Source organism: Malurus melanocephalus, unplaced genomic scaffold (genome assembly GCF_030028575.1).
Source record: "Malurus melanocephalus ecotype Western Australia unplaced genomic scaffold, MMel_1.1 scaffold_238, whole genome shotgun sequence".
NCBI classification, from domain to species: Eukaryota; Metazoa; Chordata; class Aves; order Passeriformes; family Maluridae; genus Malurus; species Malurus melanocephalus.
The window spans coordinates 76823-93547 of NW_026623470.1; the positions used below are offsets into that span (position 1 = coordinate 76823).

Below are 16725 nucleotides of genomic sequence, written 5' to 3' on the forward strand. Positions count from 1 at the left end.
GGTCCYGGTCCCGGCGGGRTTTGGCGGTGCGGRGCCACAGCGGCTCGGCGCCGTGCCGGGATGTGCGAGCGGGAACGACGAGGGGTGTCGCTGCCGGCCGCGCTTAGTGCGCTGCGTGCCGGGATCGTGCGGCGCCGCCTCGGTTCACTGGAGGCTCGAGTATCCCCCGTCTTGCCATTCAAACCCCAATTCATTTTCCCCGGGAAATAGCTGGAGCGCAGGGAAAGCCACTGAGCAGTCACCGGCCCCTCCGGACGCTGTGTAAGAGGCTGGCTCCAGCGCCGCGCACAGCCGGGGGGGAGCCGTGTCTCRCCACTGACGGAGCGGGCAGGAGCAGAGGACAGAGGGGGAGCGGAGAGTGGGATCAGATGTGCCACAGGGAAAGCCGTGCCTTTCCTCTCTCAGGGCTCTGAGGAAAGCCAGCGCTGAGAGCGGGGACAGAGTTCTTGTCCCCTCCGCTCTGCAGGCCGGTTTTGCTGTTGAGTGAGCCCGTGGCCGTGGAGCGGGCGCCGCGAMTCTCGGCGGCGCTGGGAAGATGAGCCGCGGTGCGGGATGTGATTCTGGGCACCGYGATTCCCTGTCTCTCGCTTATTGCGGTAAAACACGCTGAGGATACCTGTGGCGGTGTGAAGCAAAAAGTATGGGACAGCTGATCGGAAGGACAAGCCTGGCTTGTTTTCTGCTTTTCTTTACTGGCTGTCATGACTTACAAGGTGTAAACGCCAACAGCCAGCCCTGCTTCTCGGGACGCAGGAATGTGGTGAAGATGCCTCCGAGAGGCAGAGACCGGGCTTTATCCTCAGAAGCACCTTTTTCCCTGTGGGCTCCATTCATTTACAAAAGGCAAGGACTGGACAACCTGTGTGGTTAGGTGGCAGTAAGGAAGGCGGGAACTTGGCCATGGGGYACGCCAGAAGCTGGGTGTTGCTGAATGAAAGCGACCCTGCCCCGTGGCAGGCTGTCAGCAGAGCTCTGGAGATGAGGAACGCCTCGGCCGGGCAGATGGTGTGGCCGGGCGGGAATGGCAGCGAGCCGGGCGCCGCCGGGAGCGAGGAGCGCGGCGAGGAGCAGAGCTACCGGCACTTCACCACCACCGTGCAGGTTGTCATCTTCGTGGGCTCTTTGCTGGGTGAGTGACAGTTGCTGGAGTTCTCTGTTGTTTTTTTAATTTTTTTTTTTTTTTTTTTTAATGCTTGCGGTCAGGAACGGCAGACCAAATGGTAACTGGCATCATTCGTGACTCTTCTTACTGCGTTTCAGGTCCCCAGGTGTGGGATTTCAATGTTGTTCCTTGTGGGTTTTAATGTGTAAAAGCTATTACTATAAAATGCTGTTTCGTCATGGATGAGAACTTACACATTAGATGTAAATATTACTTAAAATAAATGGGTTGATTACACGCTTATTTTCTGCTGCAGTGGGATCTGTTCTCTTTAACATAAAAAAGGTGTAGCGTGTTTTAAACAAGTTTTTCTGAATTTCTGTTTCACACTGCAGTAATTTGGTATTTGTGCCTCGCAGATTTGAAATAAATCCTTTGGAAGTACTTGGTACTGTAAACATGTATAACCATGTGCAATCTTGCCTTATTATCCCTACAGCAGGAATCATACACTTTAGATATGTGATAGTAAGCTATTGCTATATAATATACGAATGTGAATATTTGCTTTCTGAATATTTATAGTAAATTGTTTTGTTAGGAATATGTGTGCATTTCTTAACAAAAAAAAGGCAAAATAAGCCTTATGGTGAGTCAAGTTAGCACTGTGTTGGAGATAAGTAAAYTAAATTTCAGTAAAATGTCAATCATATTATTTCAACCATTCAAAGCTTTACACACAGGGCTTCACTGAAAAAAAGTCTAGATCTTTTAAGAGAGTTCAGCAGCACTTCGCTGATGGTCATTGGCTGATTTTATCAAGAATTTGTTTTGGGTTTTCCTGATCTTGAGTAATGCTTGAATCCATTTTTGTGATCATGGTAATAAATTCTAATATCTATCCCTTTTTGGTAATATTGATATCAGTTATATAATTTATAAGAAGATGGTAAGCATAGCCATGGAACAGTGTTGAGCCCCAGTCAACTGGTTATTACTGCAAATCACTGAGTCTTTTGGCATCAATTATTCCTCTGTGCAGTGAGRGTAATCCTCATGGTTCTTGCTTCTTTTCTTTTTAGCACATAGGCAGTGTGGGGAAAGGATGCTATTAACATCCTAGGTACTCTGTGTTTTTCTGTATGTTGGATAGTACCTGGCACAATACAGTAGCCAGCAAATAGTGTCCAAGATTAGATGAGAAAAGTTAGAATTTTAGTTCTTAATTTTTTGGGATTACAGAGAATGAATTTGGGTCATAATGTCCAGATTTAGTTTCATGTRCATGGATGCTTCAATTTTACTTGCAGAAGAAAATAGACACTACGTGTAATCCTTCCTTCAGCAGCTAGGAGTTTTTAAAAACCAGCCAAACAAAAAATACTAGAGCTACAAATTTTGCAAGACTAATATAAGTTATGGTAGGCACTCCTGGAATTTGTTTTCAAGAGGTGGACTGTGAAAGGATTTCAACATGCCACAAGGGGTTTATTTGCAGATTGGGTGGTTGGGAGGCTGATGAAACTGATCAATAACTTTGCCAGGCCTATCAAAGAGCTAAACAGGGGAGGAAATAATGAAAATGCACTAGTCCAATGACAAATATTAGCAGTGGGTGGGTCTTGTGAATTTTTAGTGATGGAAACCAGTTTGAACTACTTTTTTACAGCAGCCTTCGTTTCTGGTCTCCTGTGTACCTGAAATGCTAATTTAACATATGTATCATACACACTGTCATAACAGATGAAAACCTGGGGGTCTTTAAAAATATCTTCCAATAGCTACCCAATGAATGTACTACTATTTCTTCTTTACTGAATGGAAAGAAAGCCACAAAGAAGCTGAATCTACAAAACGTCTCATGACTTTGGTGTGTGTGTGCTCAACTCCCCTATGTGCCAGAAGTTTTGCATGTGCACATGCTGCACAGCATTGCTGCATCAGCAAGGGATAACAACTGGATATTTACCTCACAATTAATGCTTGTTCAAATGCTGTTAGTTCAGTTATTTATTCTCTGCCATTGTCCTTAGAGCTTGAGTGGCATCCAGCTCTTTTCTCCATCAGGTGAGCCCATCAGTTGAGCTGCAGAACAGAAGTTCTTTGTTCTAGTGAGTCTCGGGTTCCTCTTTGCAGAGGGGCAGCCCTTCAGTAGGGGGATAAGATGATTCTTCTCCCTAAAGCATAAGGTAGAGATCATGTCCCTCAGAGGTAGGATGTGTGGGTTTGCATCCTATCTGGTTTGGGTGGATGTGCAGTTTGTGCATTTAAGAATATCAGTGTGTGCCCACACACACTTGGGCCAACAGTWAAAGGAAGAAATTACTTTTATTTTCAGCTTGAAAGGGAGCAAACTTATATGACTCAGTCTTGATAATGATTAGAGAGGTCTGACATTAGCAGGAGTCTACAGCATGGAGAGGTTCAGGTCTTGCAAAAGGGAAGAATCAATTTGGTGTTGTGCATTTATTTTAGGTGCCTGCTGCACAGAAGAATGTTGTCCGCTGTGAGAGAGATGGACGTTATGGTTTTATTTTCTCCCATTTAAAAACCCTGTTTGACACTTGTGGGAAGATTTCGAACACTAGGATAAATTCTTATGTTAGTTCTCACTGTGTTATGACAAAGGAGTGCTGTTAAGTGTTTCATTTTACCTGCTGAAGGCAAAGAAGAGTCAAACCACAATTCTTTATGGTTACTTTGGAATACATTGAAAGCACATTCTCAGTTTATATAATTCTTTTTGGTTTGCTTGTTCATTTCAAGCTTGGGATGTCATAGGGCTCCTTTTCCAAGAGRGTAAATTTTAATAGCTTCCTTTTTATCAAATAAGATTCTTGAGATCAGTTTTGCTGTGAATATAGAGTACAGAAGGCATATTTTTCTCTTGCCATTAGAAGGAATCAGTCTGCAGAGACTAATTATTGCTTTAGCTTTAAAAGAAGGAAGAGGGTGTATTACTTCTGAGGGTGTATTACTTCTGAGTTTTGGTGGGGAGAGGTCACTGCAGGTGACTGAAGCTGCTTTCAGTTGAGTGCAAGCAATGAGACGATGTCTTGGAAATGAAAATGGTCTCCAAAGATCTCTTGGAACCAATATGCACAGGGGGCTTAGCTTGAAAGGGAGATAAAAAAGAAATTCAGTTTGCAATGGCACCTTCCCAGGAGAGGTAAATCCTCACAGTAAAACATTCCTTCCATATATCTAACTTAAATTTCCCCTTTTCATGGTTTGTGGTTTCTATTCTTTTCCTATTTCCAAGGATTGAGAACAAGCATTTGCTCCTGAGGTTATTTGAGTATGTTCACAATTGTCATGTTAGCCATGTAGATAAAACTGAATTTCTTCTTTAAAAAATAAGTGTTGTCAGATGTTTAGGAAAAAAATTCACACACACAAAAATTGGTGCAAATTATGRGAAAGAGATGTCCTCAGTGCTAGTGTCAACTTCTCATATTGAATATGCATCTTGCTTTCTATGCCTTTTTACTAACTATCCCAAATAAGCCCAAATCCAGGAAGCTTTCCCAGACCTTCTAGATCAATGCCTTATTGTGAGGTTTGGGRAATTAGGCTCTATGTTACTTGCTCTTTTGTCTTCCTAAATTTGTCATGTACAAAAAGAAATTTAACTGGAAAGGCTGAGGGTGCTCTGATAAAGTTTGAACTCTAGTTCAGTGGTTATAGCACTTTTTGGAAAGCTGTGGGGTAGATTGGTTACCTTCTGGTTTCTAGCCACTCTGAAGGAAAATTACGTGCTTTGAAAGACATATCTGATTTCAAGTGATCCCCTGCTGCAGTGTCCGGCAGGACAGCCTTGCCCCTTTCTCCCTGGCCAKGAAACTGATTTTCTTCTCCCTGTTTTGATGCCTGTGCAAAGAGATTAATTTGAAAAGGGATAGATGCCCACTTGGTTACAAACCTGAAGTTACTGGCAGCCTAGGTATCTGCTTGTAAAGGCAGATATATGTTAACATAAGGAATAAATATATCTCTGAAAAGCTACCAGTAAAGTTTGCCACAGGCATCTTCTACAAAGAATGGAGCAGGGAATCTTGCAGTAAAAAATACTGCAGATATGTGATTCAAGGCTAGACTGAGAGAATTTTTAAAGAATGAGGGTCATGTCTGCAAGACCTCCAACAATAATTTATAGCYCTGCTCACAAAAATGGTAGAGTCATCTGAGGGGAAGAAACAAAAAGRTTTGGGGATGGGAATGATGGTGTTTTGTTCCTACTGGTGTCACACTTACAAGACATGTTTCAGATGAAATCTTCTAAATTAGGCACTTTGCATAGGTTAACTTAGTTGCTGATGAGCTGGGATAGAGTTTGGCAAAGCAAAAAGTGACTGAAAATCAGGTCTAAAAAGAAGCATCAGGCAAATAATATGAATGGCTGCTACATGTAATAATARTTGCATAGTAGTAACATATTACACTATCATAACATTGAGGTAATAATTTTTTCCTGAGGTTTTCTGTGGGTAGTTCTGAGCCTCAGCAGTTGTGAACCATGCAGCAGTTAAGGCCAGCTCAGGATGCACCTTGGTAAAGTCTGCCTGGAATAGATGTTGTGTTTTTGTTTTTCATGTGTGTTCAGTTGAACTACCAAGTAATTCTCTTTGGAAGAAAAATTGAGTTTGAGGAGAGGATGAAGAAGGGTTGTGAGAGTGCTGGGGCCCCTGTTGCCATGGAGACCTCTCTTCTCCCCGAGCTTCAGCAGAGGCGCCTTGTCTGGCTTTGGCTGAGGGGCCCCTCAGGTAGCGCTGCTGCTGCCTTTTAGGAGAGACACTTGGGGAAAACAGCCATTTACCTGGCTGGAAGCGTGAGGTGCAGTGATTTATATCTGAAATGCATGTGCCTGATACTGTGGGGATACTGTGTGCTGAAGAGTTCCCAGACACGTGCTGGGGCAGTTAACCAATGCCTCTAAAGATCATGGGGGTCAAGAATGTTAAACTGATCCCCATTTACAATAGAATATCCTGAGCTGGAAGGGACCACAAGGAGTCCAGCTCCTGGTTCCGCATACAACAGCCCCAAGAGTCACATCATGTGCTTGAGAGCATTCTTGGACTCTGTCAGGCTGGTGTTCTGACCCCTTCCCTATGGTGCCTGTTTCAGTGCCCAGCCATCCTCTGCGTGAAACCCCTTTTCCTGATATCCAGCCTAAACCCTCCATGACACAGCTTCATGCCATTGTCTTGGTTCCTGTCACTGGTGACCACCGAGATCAGTGCCTGCCCCACCACTTCCCCTTGAAGTTTGAGGAAGTTGTAGACTGCTACTATTTAGGGTGAAACTGGTTCATACCAGTCAYCTTACTGTCTGCAGTCCCCGTGTGAACCCTTTAATAAGAGCTGTGAACCACAACTCTTTAGCTAAGTGACTGCATGTCATGTTTTGCTTTTCATTGTGAGTTACAGTTGCTGAAATACCTGCTGGGGTATATCACTTGACTGTTGTGAACTTCAGTGAAAATCTAGATACAAGATTTTGTATTGGATGTTATCAGCAGTAAGTGAGTATTTCAGGCATGAACAAACCCATGCACTTAGCAAGACTTTTAAATGGTGTTAGCCCTGTTACAGATCTCATTCATTGGCTTGCTATTAGGTAGGCATCATGAGCACTTAAATTAGGGTTTTATTCTGTTCTGTTCATCTTTAATAATTAATTTCTTACTTACGTGATRTTGGAAGAAGTTTGCCACTTAAGAATATTTTTCAATATCTAGGAAATTGTATACATCTCCACAAAAGGTGCTGGTGAGTATTCTGAATTGTGTAGGCAGATAGAGGTCTATCTGCTGCAGCTCCCTGTCCTCAGCACCAGCAATAGCAAGGCTGAGCACACATTCACACAATACCTCTATACCCAAATCCATGAGCAGCCACAAAGACTGACCCAGAATCAAAGTCCAGCACCCAGGCAGACACAGGGAATATCAATGGCCTTGTCATGTTCCCTGCTCTGGCTGCTCAGGATGAAAGTCCATTAGTATAAAACATGTGAGTATACAGACACAGAAGACACTCTGTAGTAGCTGGTCCTAGACGTCCAGTCTGCCCAGTAGGTGGCCTGGGATCCTCKTGTCTCCCAGTTGCCTCACACACAGACACGTAGATGTAGTTGGCTCTCTCCAGTAGCTGGGTTGGATCTCCTGGTCCTCTGCTGGCCAACTTTCCCAGTCCTCTTGTTCCCCTCAGTTACCTGGCTCACACCTATGGCCACACCACCATTTGCCCCCTGAGTGTCTCCTCCTTGCTGGCTGGTCTGGCTTAATGTTCAGTCRTGTTCATGCACTGACACACCACCCCACAAACGCCCACTCTCCAGTCTCCCCAGGCATTGCCATCCTGATGCATCAACTCTGATGTCCTGTGGTCTTGACCCCAGTTCCTGCACCTGAATTTCTGTTTGCTCACAGGTCTGTGGATTAAAGAGCACCTCACCCACGAGAGGAGCTGGAAATGGAGTTTAATGAGAAGGTGGGACATGCCATGCTGTTCAGGTGCAAAGCATGGCCAGACCAGGGTATGATCCAAATGCCAATTTTTAGATGGCTTTTATCTCCTTTTACTCTAGTCTCCTGCACTTATTCCTACCCAAACTACCAAGGCTGGACACTTGGAACATGGACTGTAAGATAAGCCACCACAATGGGAACTTGAAATAAAATAAAGTTACTGTTGTCCAGGTGTTACCTCTGACCTAGGGGGAAGTTAACAAAGCCTTGGAGAGAAGAATCTGTCACTGATAATGGACACAACGCCAAATTTACGAGCCACGAGGAAAGCCAATCTAGCAACTGTGCTGAAATCAGCTTGAATTGCCTAAAAGRTAATTCTGGCAGGGGCAGATTGTGACCACCAGCTCATGGCCTGCCAGCTCAAAAGAAGGCTTCAGAAGAAGAGAAAGACTAAGCATGTGTACTAGTTAGCTTTAGAGGTGAGGAAATCATTTAGCCCATAGAATAAAAGAACTGTRTAGTCAATGAGCGCTAATTCCTTCRTTTGCTAGGATRTATAAATAGTGAATTTTTTAATGACTTTGGGACCCCTGCCACTCAGAAGCCCAGGATGAAGAAGGACCAATGGAATGCCACTGGATCCATGGGTGGTGACTATCTTCTGCTTGATCTCTCACCCTCCTTTCCCCCCCTGCCCCCCCTTCAGTTTCTTTCTACTTCATATTCATAGTTGAATAAAATCCGTGTTATTTACTTTGGCATATGGTCTCATTTTCTGAGGGGAGGGGAGGGGCAACATTTGGGGCAAAGGTTCCTTTCTCTGAATAGGATTTTGAGGTTCCCACACTTGCTGGTGTGTTTCTCTGCTTCTTCATGTTGATGAGCCTGTGATCACATTTCCTAATATAGGCTACAAACGCTTCTTTTTGGTATTTGAGTAAGATGAGGCTCTGAGGAGATGTGTACCAGTGGGAAGTCAATGTGGAGTGCTTTGCAGAGAAAAACAAAAGTGGATTTTATATACATCATGGAAGGATGTTTCATATTTAAGGAAAAAATTTCATACTGYCAAAGCAATGTTTTGTTTTCCTGCTGTACTTGGTTTTGATCCCTRCACCCACCTGGCCCATCACAGAATTTGTAAATTACTCTGAATAGTCTTGGGTGTCCAGTATAAGTGGTCACTGTGGCAGTAGCTGAAGTGGATGTCMAAAGACTTGGGATTTCTCCATGTTATGTTTCTCATACTTGCTGTCTCAATATCCAACGAGGAAAGAGTTGTCAAAATGTTTTGAGAGTGGGCTAGGTATTGCTAGAAAGTTTGCAAATGCCAGAAATACCAGTGAAACAATTATTGTATTGTACCTCCCTTCATTTCACTGCTGATTAAATGCTATCCCTGTAGGAAGTGCACYTCTTGTTTTCTGAACAGCACTGTTACATGTAAGCCTTTTTTATTTTTAGCGTCTTTAAATTAGATTTAGCAGCTGGAAACAGGGAGGAGAGCTGGTGCCTTGCAGTCAGCGAGCTTCCATAGAAACACTGCAATAAGGAAAATATCCTGGACTGGAAGGCTGGCTGAATAAGAAATTGTGTAAGCTCTCATGGTAAGGTATTAGTTTATCCAGACTATGCAAATGGCAATAATGGTAGTAACGAAAGCAGTAATGAAGCTGAAATGGTGATGGCAGGGAGAGCTCTAATTGTCTTATTCTCTGCTCATGGTCTKGCTGTCATTGGTGATTGCTGGATTGCTGGGAGATTGCTGTGGACTCCTGCCTTTTAAAATGCTTTATTAGTTATGATAATCAACACTGTAATTGACATTCTTCTCCAACATGAAYAGTCTGGCTTCCTGGCAAATACAGTCCTTCCTYCTGTTCTGCCAGTCCTCTTGGGAGSGGGGRAGAAAGGCTGTAATTGTTTGGGAGTCAGAGACTATTTTTAGTCTGCGTTTTTCTACCACCTTTGACTAATTTTCTTGTCTGTCAAAGCAATTCCATGTAAGAACTCACAAATTTCTTCCAGAAGACTGATGGAATATGAAGTGATCTTGCTTCTCACGTAACCTCTTGTATCTTTCTCCAAAACCTTAGTGTCACTTGRCTTGTTTCCAGACTCCAGCAGGCCTTAAATTTGTTCTACCTATAGTTCTGGCACAACTGAGTGATTTTTTTTGATACCATAGAACAGACAAAAGAGTCAGTTATACAAGAGGATAAAATACATTTTCTTCTGTTATTCCCTGAATTAATTGGAAAAAGTGGGAAAAAGTGGTAGGGTGGTTCCTGTTTAATGCCTGTAGTTTTTAGGAGTATCTAGAACAAAGAGAGTAGTGTGATTTGCCTTCTCAATTTGTGGTACTAGGCTGTTTATTTCCTATTGCCTTTTAGCTACAACTCCTTTGGATTGTGTCAGGCTGAATCAGGGACTTGTCTGCCCCAGAGCAGGTAATCACATACACCATGCTCTAGCCAGTAGCATTGTTTCTTCCTGGATTTTGGCTGGCACATTGAGCTTAACATGATAGTTTTTAAAAGTTTTATTAGTTTAGTTGGTCTTTTGCTTCAGTAAGTAAGATTGCTGCCCCCCTACTGTACTGTAGGATGATGCCTTTGTGACATGGAGTTGCTTGGCAAGCGCTTGGAGTAGCCTTAGCAAACTCCCACTTACCCAAAGCACRTGGCCACCAAAGGAAGCAGGACAGTGCCAAACTCACCGATCTTGCTTGCCTTCCCCCTGTTCTTGTCTTTCCTGGGCAAAACAGTTGTGCYACCTGCCCTGTTTGATTACTCTTCGTTTGCTACATGTACTTCCACCACAGAGATATAAGCATTGATCCTATTTTGTTTGGAGTGCACAGATACCCTGTGATGGCTGGGTGCAACATCCATTATTTTTGTATTTTTTTTTTTCTTTCTTTTTTTTTTAATACATTGTGTCTCCATCTTGCTTAAGTTAATTCTGGGAACCTACATATATGTGTACAATAACACTGTGTGTACRAGTGCTAATCATCAGGAAATGATAGTGGGATGTTCCCACATACACTGTTCTCTAACATGTCCATTTTTTTTTTGAGCCCTTATTTTAAAAGATAGAGTCTTATTTTGCCCACTCCACACAAACATTGATGCATTAATAGAAAATGGGGACACTGCAAGGAACATCATGTACAGGTCAGTGGAATTACTATTATACTTACAGAAAAAGCTGCAGAACTTAATAGTGTATTACAGAATGTTCTTTTACTTCACTTATGAAAATTGTTATCTATTATCCTTATTTTCATCAGTATAGTTCTCTAGTATTCATGTGAGATTTGGCTAAGTATTCTATTAAGTACTCAGTATTCTATATCTGCAGTTTAATTTGAAAAAAAGAATAAATTGCCACCACACTAAAATTTTTCAACAAACTGTAACAAACCTCTGTAATAGGACAGAAAAGACATCCTTTTGTTTTATTTGTTCTTTAAAGGACAGTCAGTAGAAGAATAGGATCTGGGTAAAGAAGATACTAAAGCAGCCATGCAGTGCAAAGGCTGATACTGCATGATGTGATGGTACCAGCCTCTGGAGACCTATTTTGATTATTCTAAGCATTTAAGAAAGTAAAATTGCACTTCACTTTCCAAAGGAGCTGAAAAATACCAAACTACTCCTTGGATTCTGTTTCTCCAGTAATTTCTTAGAGAATAATGTGGACAAGTCGGAACAGGTAGCTATCTCAGCATRCCTTCTACTTCTTGGGACTAATCTAATGATCAGAGGTTATTGCTTTGTGACTGAAAACACAGATTACATGGTCAAAGACACTTCTATCTGATAGGGTCTAAGTCAAACAAATATCTGCAAATGTCTAGGGAGGGCAAAGAGAGCCCTAGAGCTTCTGTATAGCTGGTACCAAGAGATGTTCTCTTCACATCAGTGATGTAAAGAGCTACCAAAATGGTAGATACTTGCTTAATAGTATTAATAATGTTACAGCTACGTGCATTTTAGCATCATAATGAAGTGTTCTTAAGGGTCTCTATTCAGACTTCCTAGTATTTTCATAWATCAGGTAACTTTGCAAAATTGAGAATCTGATATCTGAAAGAGAGTTTCTTTGATTTGTGTTTGGAAAAGTGGAGGGAGACCTAGTTCAACTCTGCCCTGGRTGAATTGGGCTGCTTGGGGACAGTCTACAGGGACTGGGAGACCGAYAGGCTTTGAGTCTGCTTCAGGTTTTGGTTGAGGCCATCTTCATATATTGTATGGTTATATCTGTCCAATAACACTAGTCTGGAAGGATGAGACTGCTCCTTTTCTAGTTGAAAACAGACACTGTAGGCTTTCTTTGCTCTAATGTGAAAATAGACTATCTCTGGGACCTATGTGACACCTTGGGATGTGGTGGCTGTTTTATGTTTCTGCAGGATAGAAAGAATGAATAATCAGAAGCAGTAAGTTYGAACAGCTTGAATGTGAACTGATTCTACATATATCACACTGCAAGTAAATGGCTYCATGCAGTCTGTTGGAGCCTTAGGTGGCACAAATATTATTGCAGTTCCATATGCTCTTAGTTGCTAGCATAAAGTACAGCATGACCAACAGCAGCTTTTCAGATAAAGTATTTTTTCTTTATTGTTTGCTTTTAAGGAACAGAATTTCTCAAATACCTTTGTTTTGTTTTAGATACACAAATACACATTTGATGTATTTAGTTTTACCACTGACTTATCCAAGCAGCTAAAGAACTGTGTACTTTTGCTGTGCAACAAATGAAATATGTTCATCTAGTAATCTTTTAAAGATGGGGTTTCTGGGACAGATAGCAAATTATCCCAAAAGGCCAGCTCTTCTGTTTAAAAAAACCAACACCCAAGCCAGTATTCATTTTTGTACACATTTTTGCTTTACTAAATAATAGTTGAGATTATTTACCTAATACATTATCTGTCATATTTAAGAGCAAAGCTTTTTATCTGGTGTCTGTCATAATTTGTAAGCTGCCTTTACACATAAACTTGCATTCCTTTGTAAAAAGCTTCTTTAAATGATCATTCTTATTCAGCATTAGCACCTCTGTTGAGATTAAAGTTAAATTAATATTAAGATGGTCTTTTGCACCCAGTAATGAAGTMCTAGCCACTGTGTTTTTGTGTTTTGAGGGGGATAACATGCTGGGGATAAGCATATTGGGTTTTGGTACCTGGCCTTATTAAGTGACAGGTGCATTTGCCACTTAGCTTAATCTGATAGCGCAGTCATTGCTCTTGAGCSTTGATAAATTTATCCATAGCTATCTCTTGAACTAATTTACTGTTGCTTTKATTCTTCCCTGACTTAATAACTTCAGTTAAGTTTCAAACTTGAGATGAGCTTGTGTTACACACTATGGATCAGTACCTGGAGTTATTCTTTCCCAGCCTCTGGAAGCCTTCAACATCTCTGTAAGTCACTTTGTTTTGTCTGAAGTTGTAGTTTAGATTTCTAAGTCCAAAGAGTAAARGAAACAGTAAAAGAAGCTAGAGTATGTGAAGGTAACAGCAGAAGGAGCAATGGTTGTGATGCACATATAGGTTCATACAGCTGAAATTGCCAGAAATTATGAGAGAGTTTTGGCTGTCTGTCCTCAGAAGCCATACAGATGGATGTTCACCRTCTGCTGAATATCAGGCTTAGAGGGTCATCCAGACAATCATTCTCTGTTTTTGTAAAATTGGGCCATAAGTGACTTTGAAAGATAACATGGCTTCTTAGGGAACCCTGTGATCTTATCTCAGTACTCCTGTTTGAGGTCTGTCATTGTAAATAATGGCCAGGCTGTATCTTTGGAAACTCTAAAAATTAAATTTTCATATACTTCTGATTTTAGACAAAAAAAAAACCCTCACACCTCCAAATCCCCCCCTCCCTCCTACACACTTCTATCATGTTTCAGCCAAGTTGTTTTAAAATAAATTTTTATTTGAAAAATGATCCACTACACTGGAAGAGTCTTAATTAGAAAGTCCCTGCTGGCTGTTGAGTGCTTTTAGTTATTCTGATTAATCAGATACTACCACTGTGTGGAACAATTCTGCCATGACTTGGGAAGTCTTTTAAACAATTTGCTGCTGCTTAGGGGCTCCCAAAAGATTGATWATAAACTGAGATCATCACAGGAGCATGCAATAAAAAWTTTCTAGGCTTTTTTAACTTGGTTGCAAAGCCCATAAAGAGCTGGAATAGAGACTGAAATCTGACTGTAGGTACGGAGGTTGCACAAAATTAYCTTGGTCTATGGAGAAGACAGCAGGCAGACCTAAGAGTTTTCTTACATCACCTTTTCCCTGTAGCCTGTTGACTGTATTTTTGCTAAACTTGCTGAGTGCAATCTGAGATTTTTTTTCTTGAGATTTTTTTTTTTTGGCATGGTAGCTACTGCAACAGCAGCATGTAATAGGAGTCATGTATTAGTAGTGTGTTAGTATTTATTAGGGACTACTAAATTATAGAACGGTACTGTAGGAATACTTACCCAAGAAACACATGCTAGAAAGTGCCACACAGTTCAGTAAAGCAGTGGGAAGCCTTGGTTTGACCTTAAGGACAAAAGAGAGCTTTTGATTTCCTGTATTTAACTTTCATGTTAGAAAAACCAGCCATAGAAATAGCTACCCTAGCTGAAATCTGGTCAGCATAAAACCCCCAAGCTTTGTACAGGTTAACAGTAGGTCCTGCCATATTTTTGATGTTMCCTTTCTTTTAAGGAGTGTTAAATCATCTTAACTGGAAAATAAACTGAAGTGGGTCTGAGATCCAACTCAGACACAGGAGGCAGGCAAACCTGCYGGACTGTGTGCCCAGTTCAGAGCTTGACACAGCTGCCAGAGCCATGGGCAGGGTCTGGGGCTCCCAGGTGAGGTCACTTGGGACCACTGGTGCTCTCCTAGTCAGCCTTTGCGAAATTTGCTGTTGCAAATAACAGCACATGTGCATGTTAATACATGTCCTGATGTCTGTGTGAGGGTATGTCTGTAGCCCTAATGAGTGTTAGTGGCAGTGGTCAGTGCTTCTCTGAGCATCTTTGTGGCACGTTGAAGATGGCCGTTTTTTGCCTTTCTGGCTCAATCTGCATTCACACGTTAAAAGCTAAGCTTTTTCTCTTGAGGAAAGAAACATTTTGCTGATCTACTCTCAACTATTACCATGAATCACTGTCTTAGGTAAATAAAGCTGCTGGCCACCCCTCTATGGGATATTATACCAGGTCGTACAGTCTTGCATGTGTTGATCTAGTTCACGCTAGAGGCCTTGATTACTTCTTGTGAAGGTCTTCCTAGGGAGATCTATGGAGAAATCAGTTAACAGAGCAAAATGTTTTCAAAACAGAATCAAAAAACTCAGGTATTCTAAATGTGACTTTGCAACTGGCTAGCATTTTAATTTTTTACTGCTGATAACAAGGACAACAGCCTGTATTTTTTGGTAACATCTGAGTTCAGGAACTGTTGGGAGAGTTTTTCTTCATGGGTCCAACTTCGACCTCAGAACTGTAACCAACAAAATATGGGAGTTTGCTTTGGTTTTCTTTGCCCAAATGAGTAAGGTGTCGGGAAGATCAGTGTCATGCCTGAAGCAATGAGACTGCTTTGTCCCATCTGTGTGGACTCAAGGGAGAGCAAAAGTGTGCTCAAGTGCTTATCATCCTTTGCATTCAAAAGTCTGAAGTCACAAATGACATTTGTSCTTAAGAAATAAGCATTCAGACTACTCATGGCTGTTTCTTGCTAGATCAAATCTTTGTGGCATGTTGCAGTACTGAGAGGGCTCAAAAAATCTGTAAGTTTTTTTTGTTACAAGAGATTAATGAAGTTTGGTGTGCCTCAATGCTTCTAAAAAAARGGGAAATATTGGTCTGCCCTTCTGCTACTGATAAAATATTTTTCTGCATTTATATAGATTTTTCATGGCAAGTAAAWTTTTGTTCCTTAGAAAACATGATTAAAGCTGTAAATTGGTAGATTTTCAACTTTGCCAGTGTAAAAAGAGGTTGCCTTTAATTAAAGTTAGTTTATTTTTTGTGTCTTAACTTAATTGAGTTAGCATGATTAGAACTAAGCCTTTCTTGGCCTAGTAAACAATGCAAGATTCTATTTTGTAAGGTGCAGGGTGAAGAACATGAGAGATTTCTGTAATATGTTTGATTGTTGTTTGTTCCCCTGTGGGTTTTTTTTAATGTACTTTTTTTGCTAAAGATCACGAAAGTATAAATCAATTTTGTCCACAGAAAGCAAAATAGATTATTCTAGATGATCCTGCCATTGGTACAAAAAAACGCAATTACACTGGACTGTTAGCTTCACCTGCTCTGATTGCAGGCTGTGTGATATTGTGTGCAATGACAATCCAGACAGATAAAATTAAGTTTGAGGGCATATAAGTAAAGGTTCTTTGGTAAATATGCTGGAACGTATCTATGAAAAAAGGTGAGTGCTGTTATTCCATCCACATGAGCAGCTGAGCTGTGTACACGTGGCAGTGTCAATGCAATACTTGTCTCAATGACAGCATCTTTAGAGCCACAAAATGTAACTTTGAAGCYTGCAGAGCAGCGTTACAGTTTGTGGCACTCTTGCAGTGTTAGCACAAAGATTCAAAAGGATTGTGGATATGGAGCATTCTCAGGCTTCTCTGTACATAGGAGTGGGTTGTCAGGATAGGATAAAGGGTTATCATATGGCTTCCTGGGCAGATATTTTTCTAGGAAAGCACAGGAGTGTTGCAGTCTGTCAGTAATAAACACCTTGTGGTTTGTTTGTTGTTGTTTTTTTTTTTTTTTTTTTTTTTTTTTTTTAATAAACAGAATCAACTTTTTTTTTTTTTTTTTAAATAAACAGAATCAACAGAATCTGATAAAAATCCAAATGCTAGTTTGCTACAATGAAAGCATCTTAGTGAAAACCTATGGAATACAGATGGTTATTTTTCCTGCTATACTTAAATACTTTTCAAAATAGAGTGGTTATGCAATCTAAAATCACTATCATAGTGAAGTCTTCTGTTTGCTTATATTAAACTTATCTTTGAAGTTTACACAGGGATTCTCRAGTGGTTTTCCCCAGTACACATCTGGAAGCAAATTGTTTTGAACAGTTACTGACCACAGGTTGTCT

General features: G+C 41.2%; 1 protein-coding gene across 1 annotated transcript in view; it reads left to right on the forward strand.

Annotated features, from left to right (window-relative positions):
• Nucleotides 1–410: 410 nt before the first annotated feature.
• Nucleotides 411–16725, forward strand: part of GPR176 (G protein-coupled receptor 176) — a 28632-nt gene continuing 12317 nt past the window's right edge. The window contains exon 1 of the mRNA XM_057375100.1: nucleotides 411–1129. Coding sequence (XP_057231083.1) covers nucleotides 901–1129 — 229 coding nt within the window. The 5' untranslated portion in view covers nucleotides 411–900. The remainder of the gene's footprint in view (nucleotides 1130–16725) is intronic.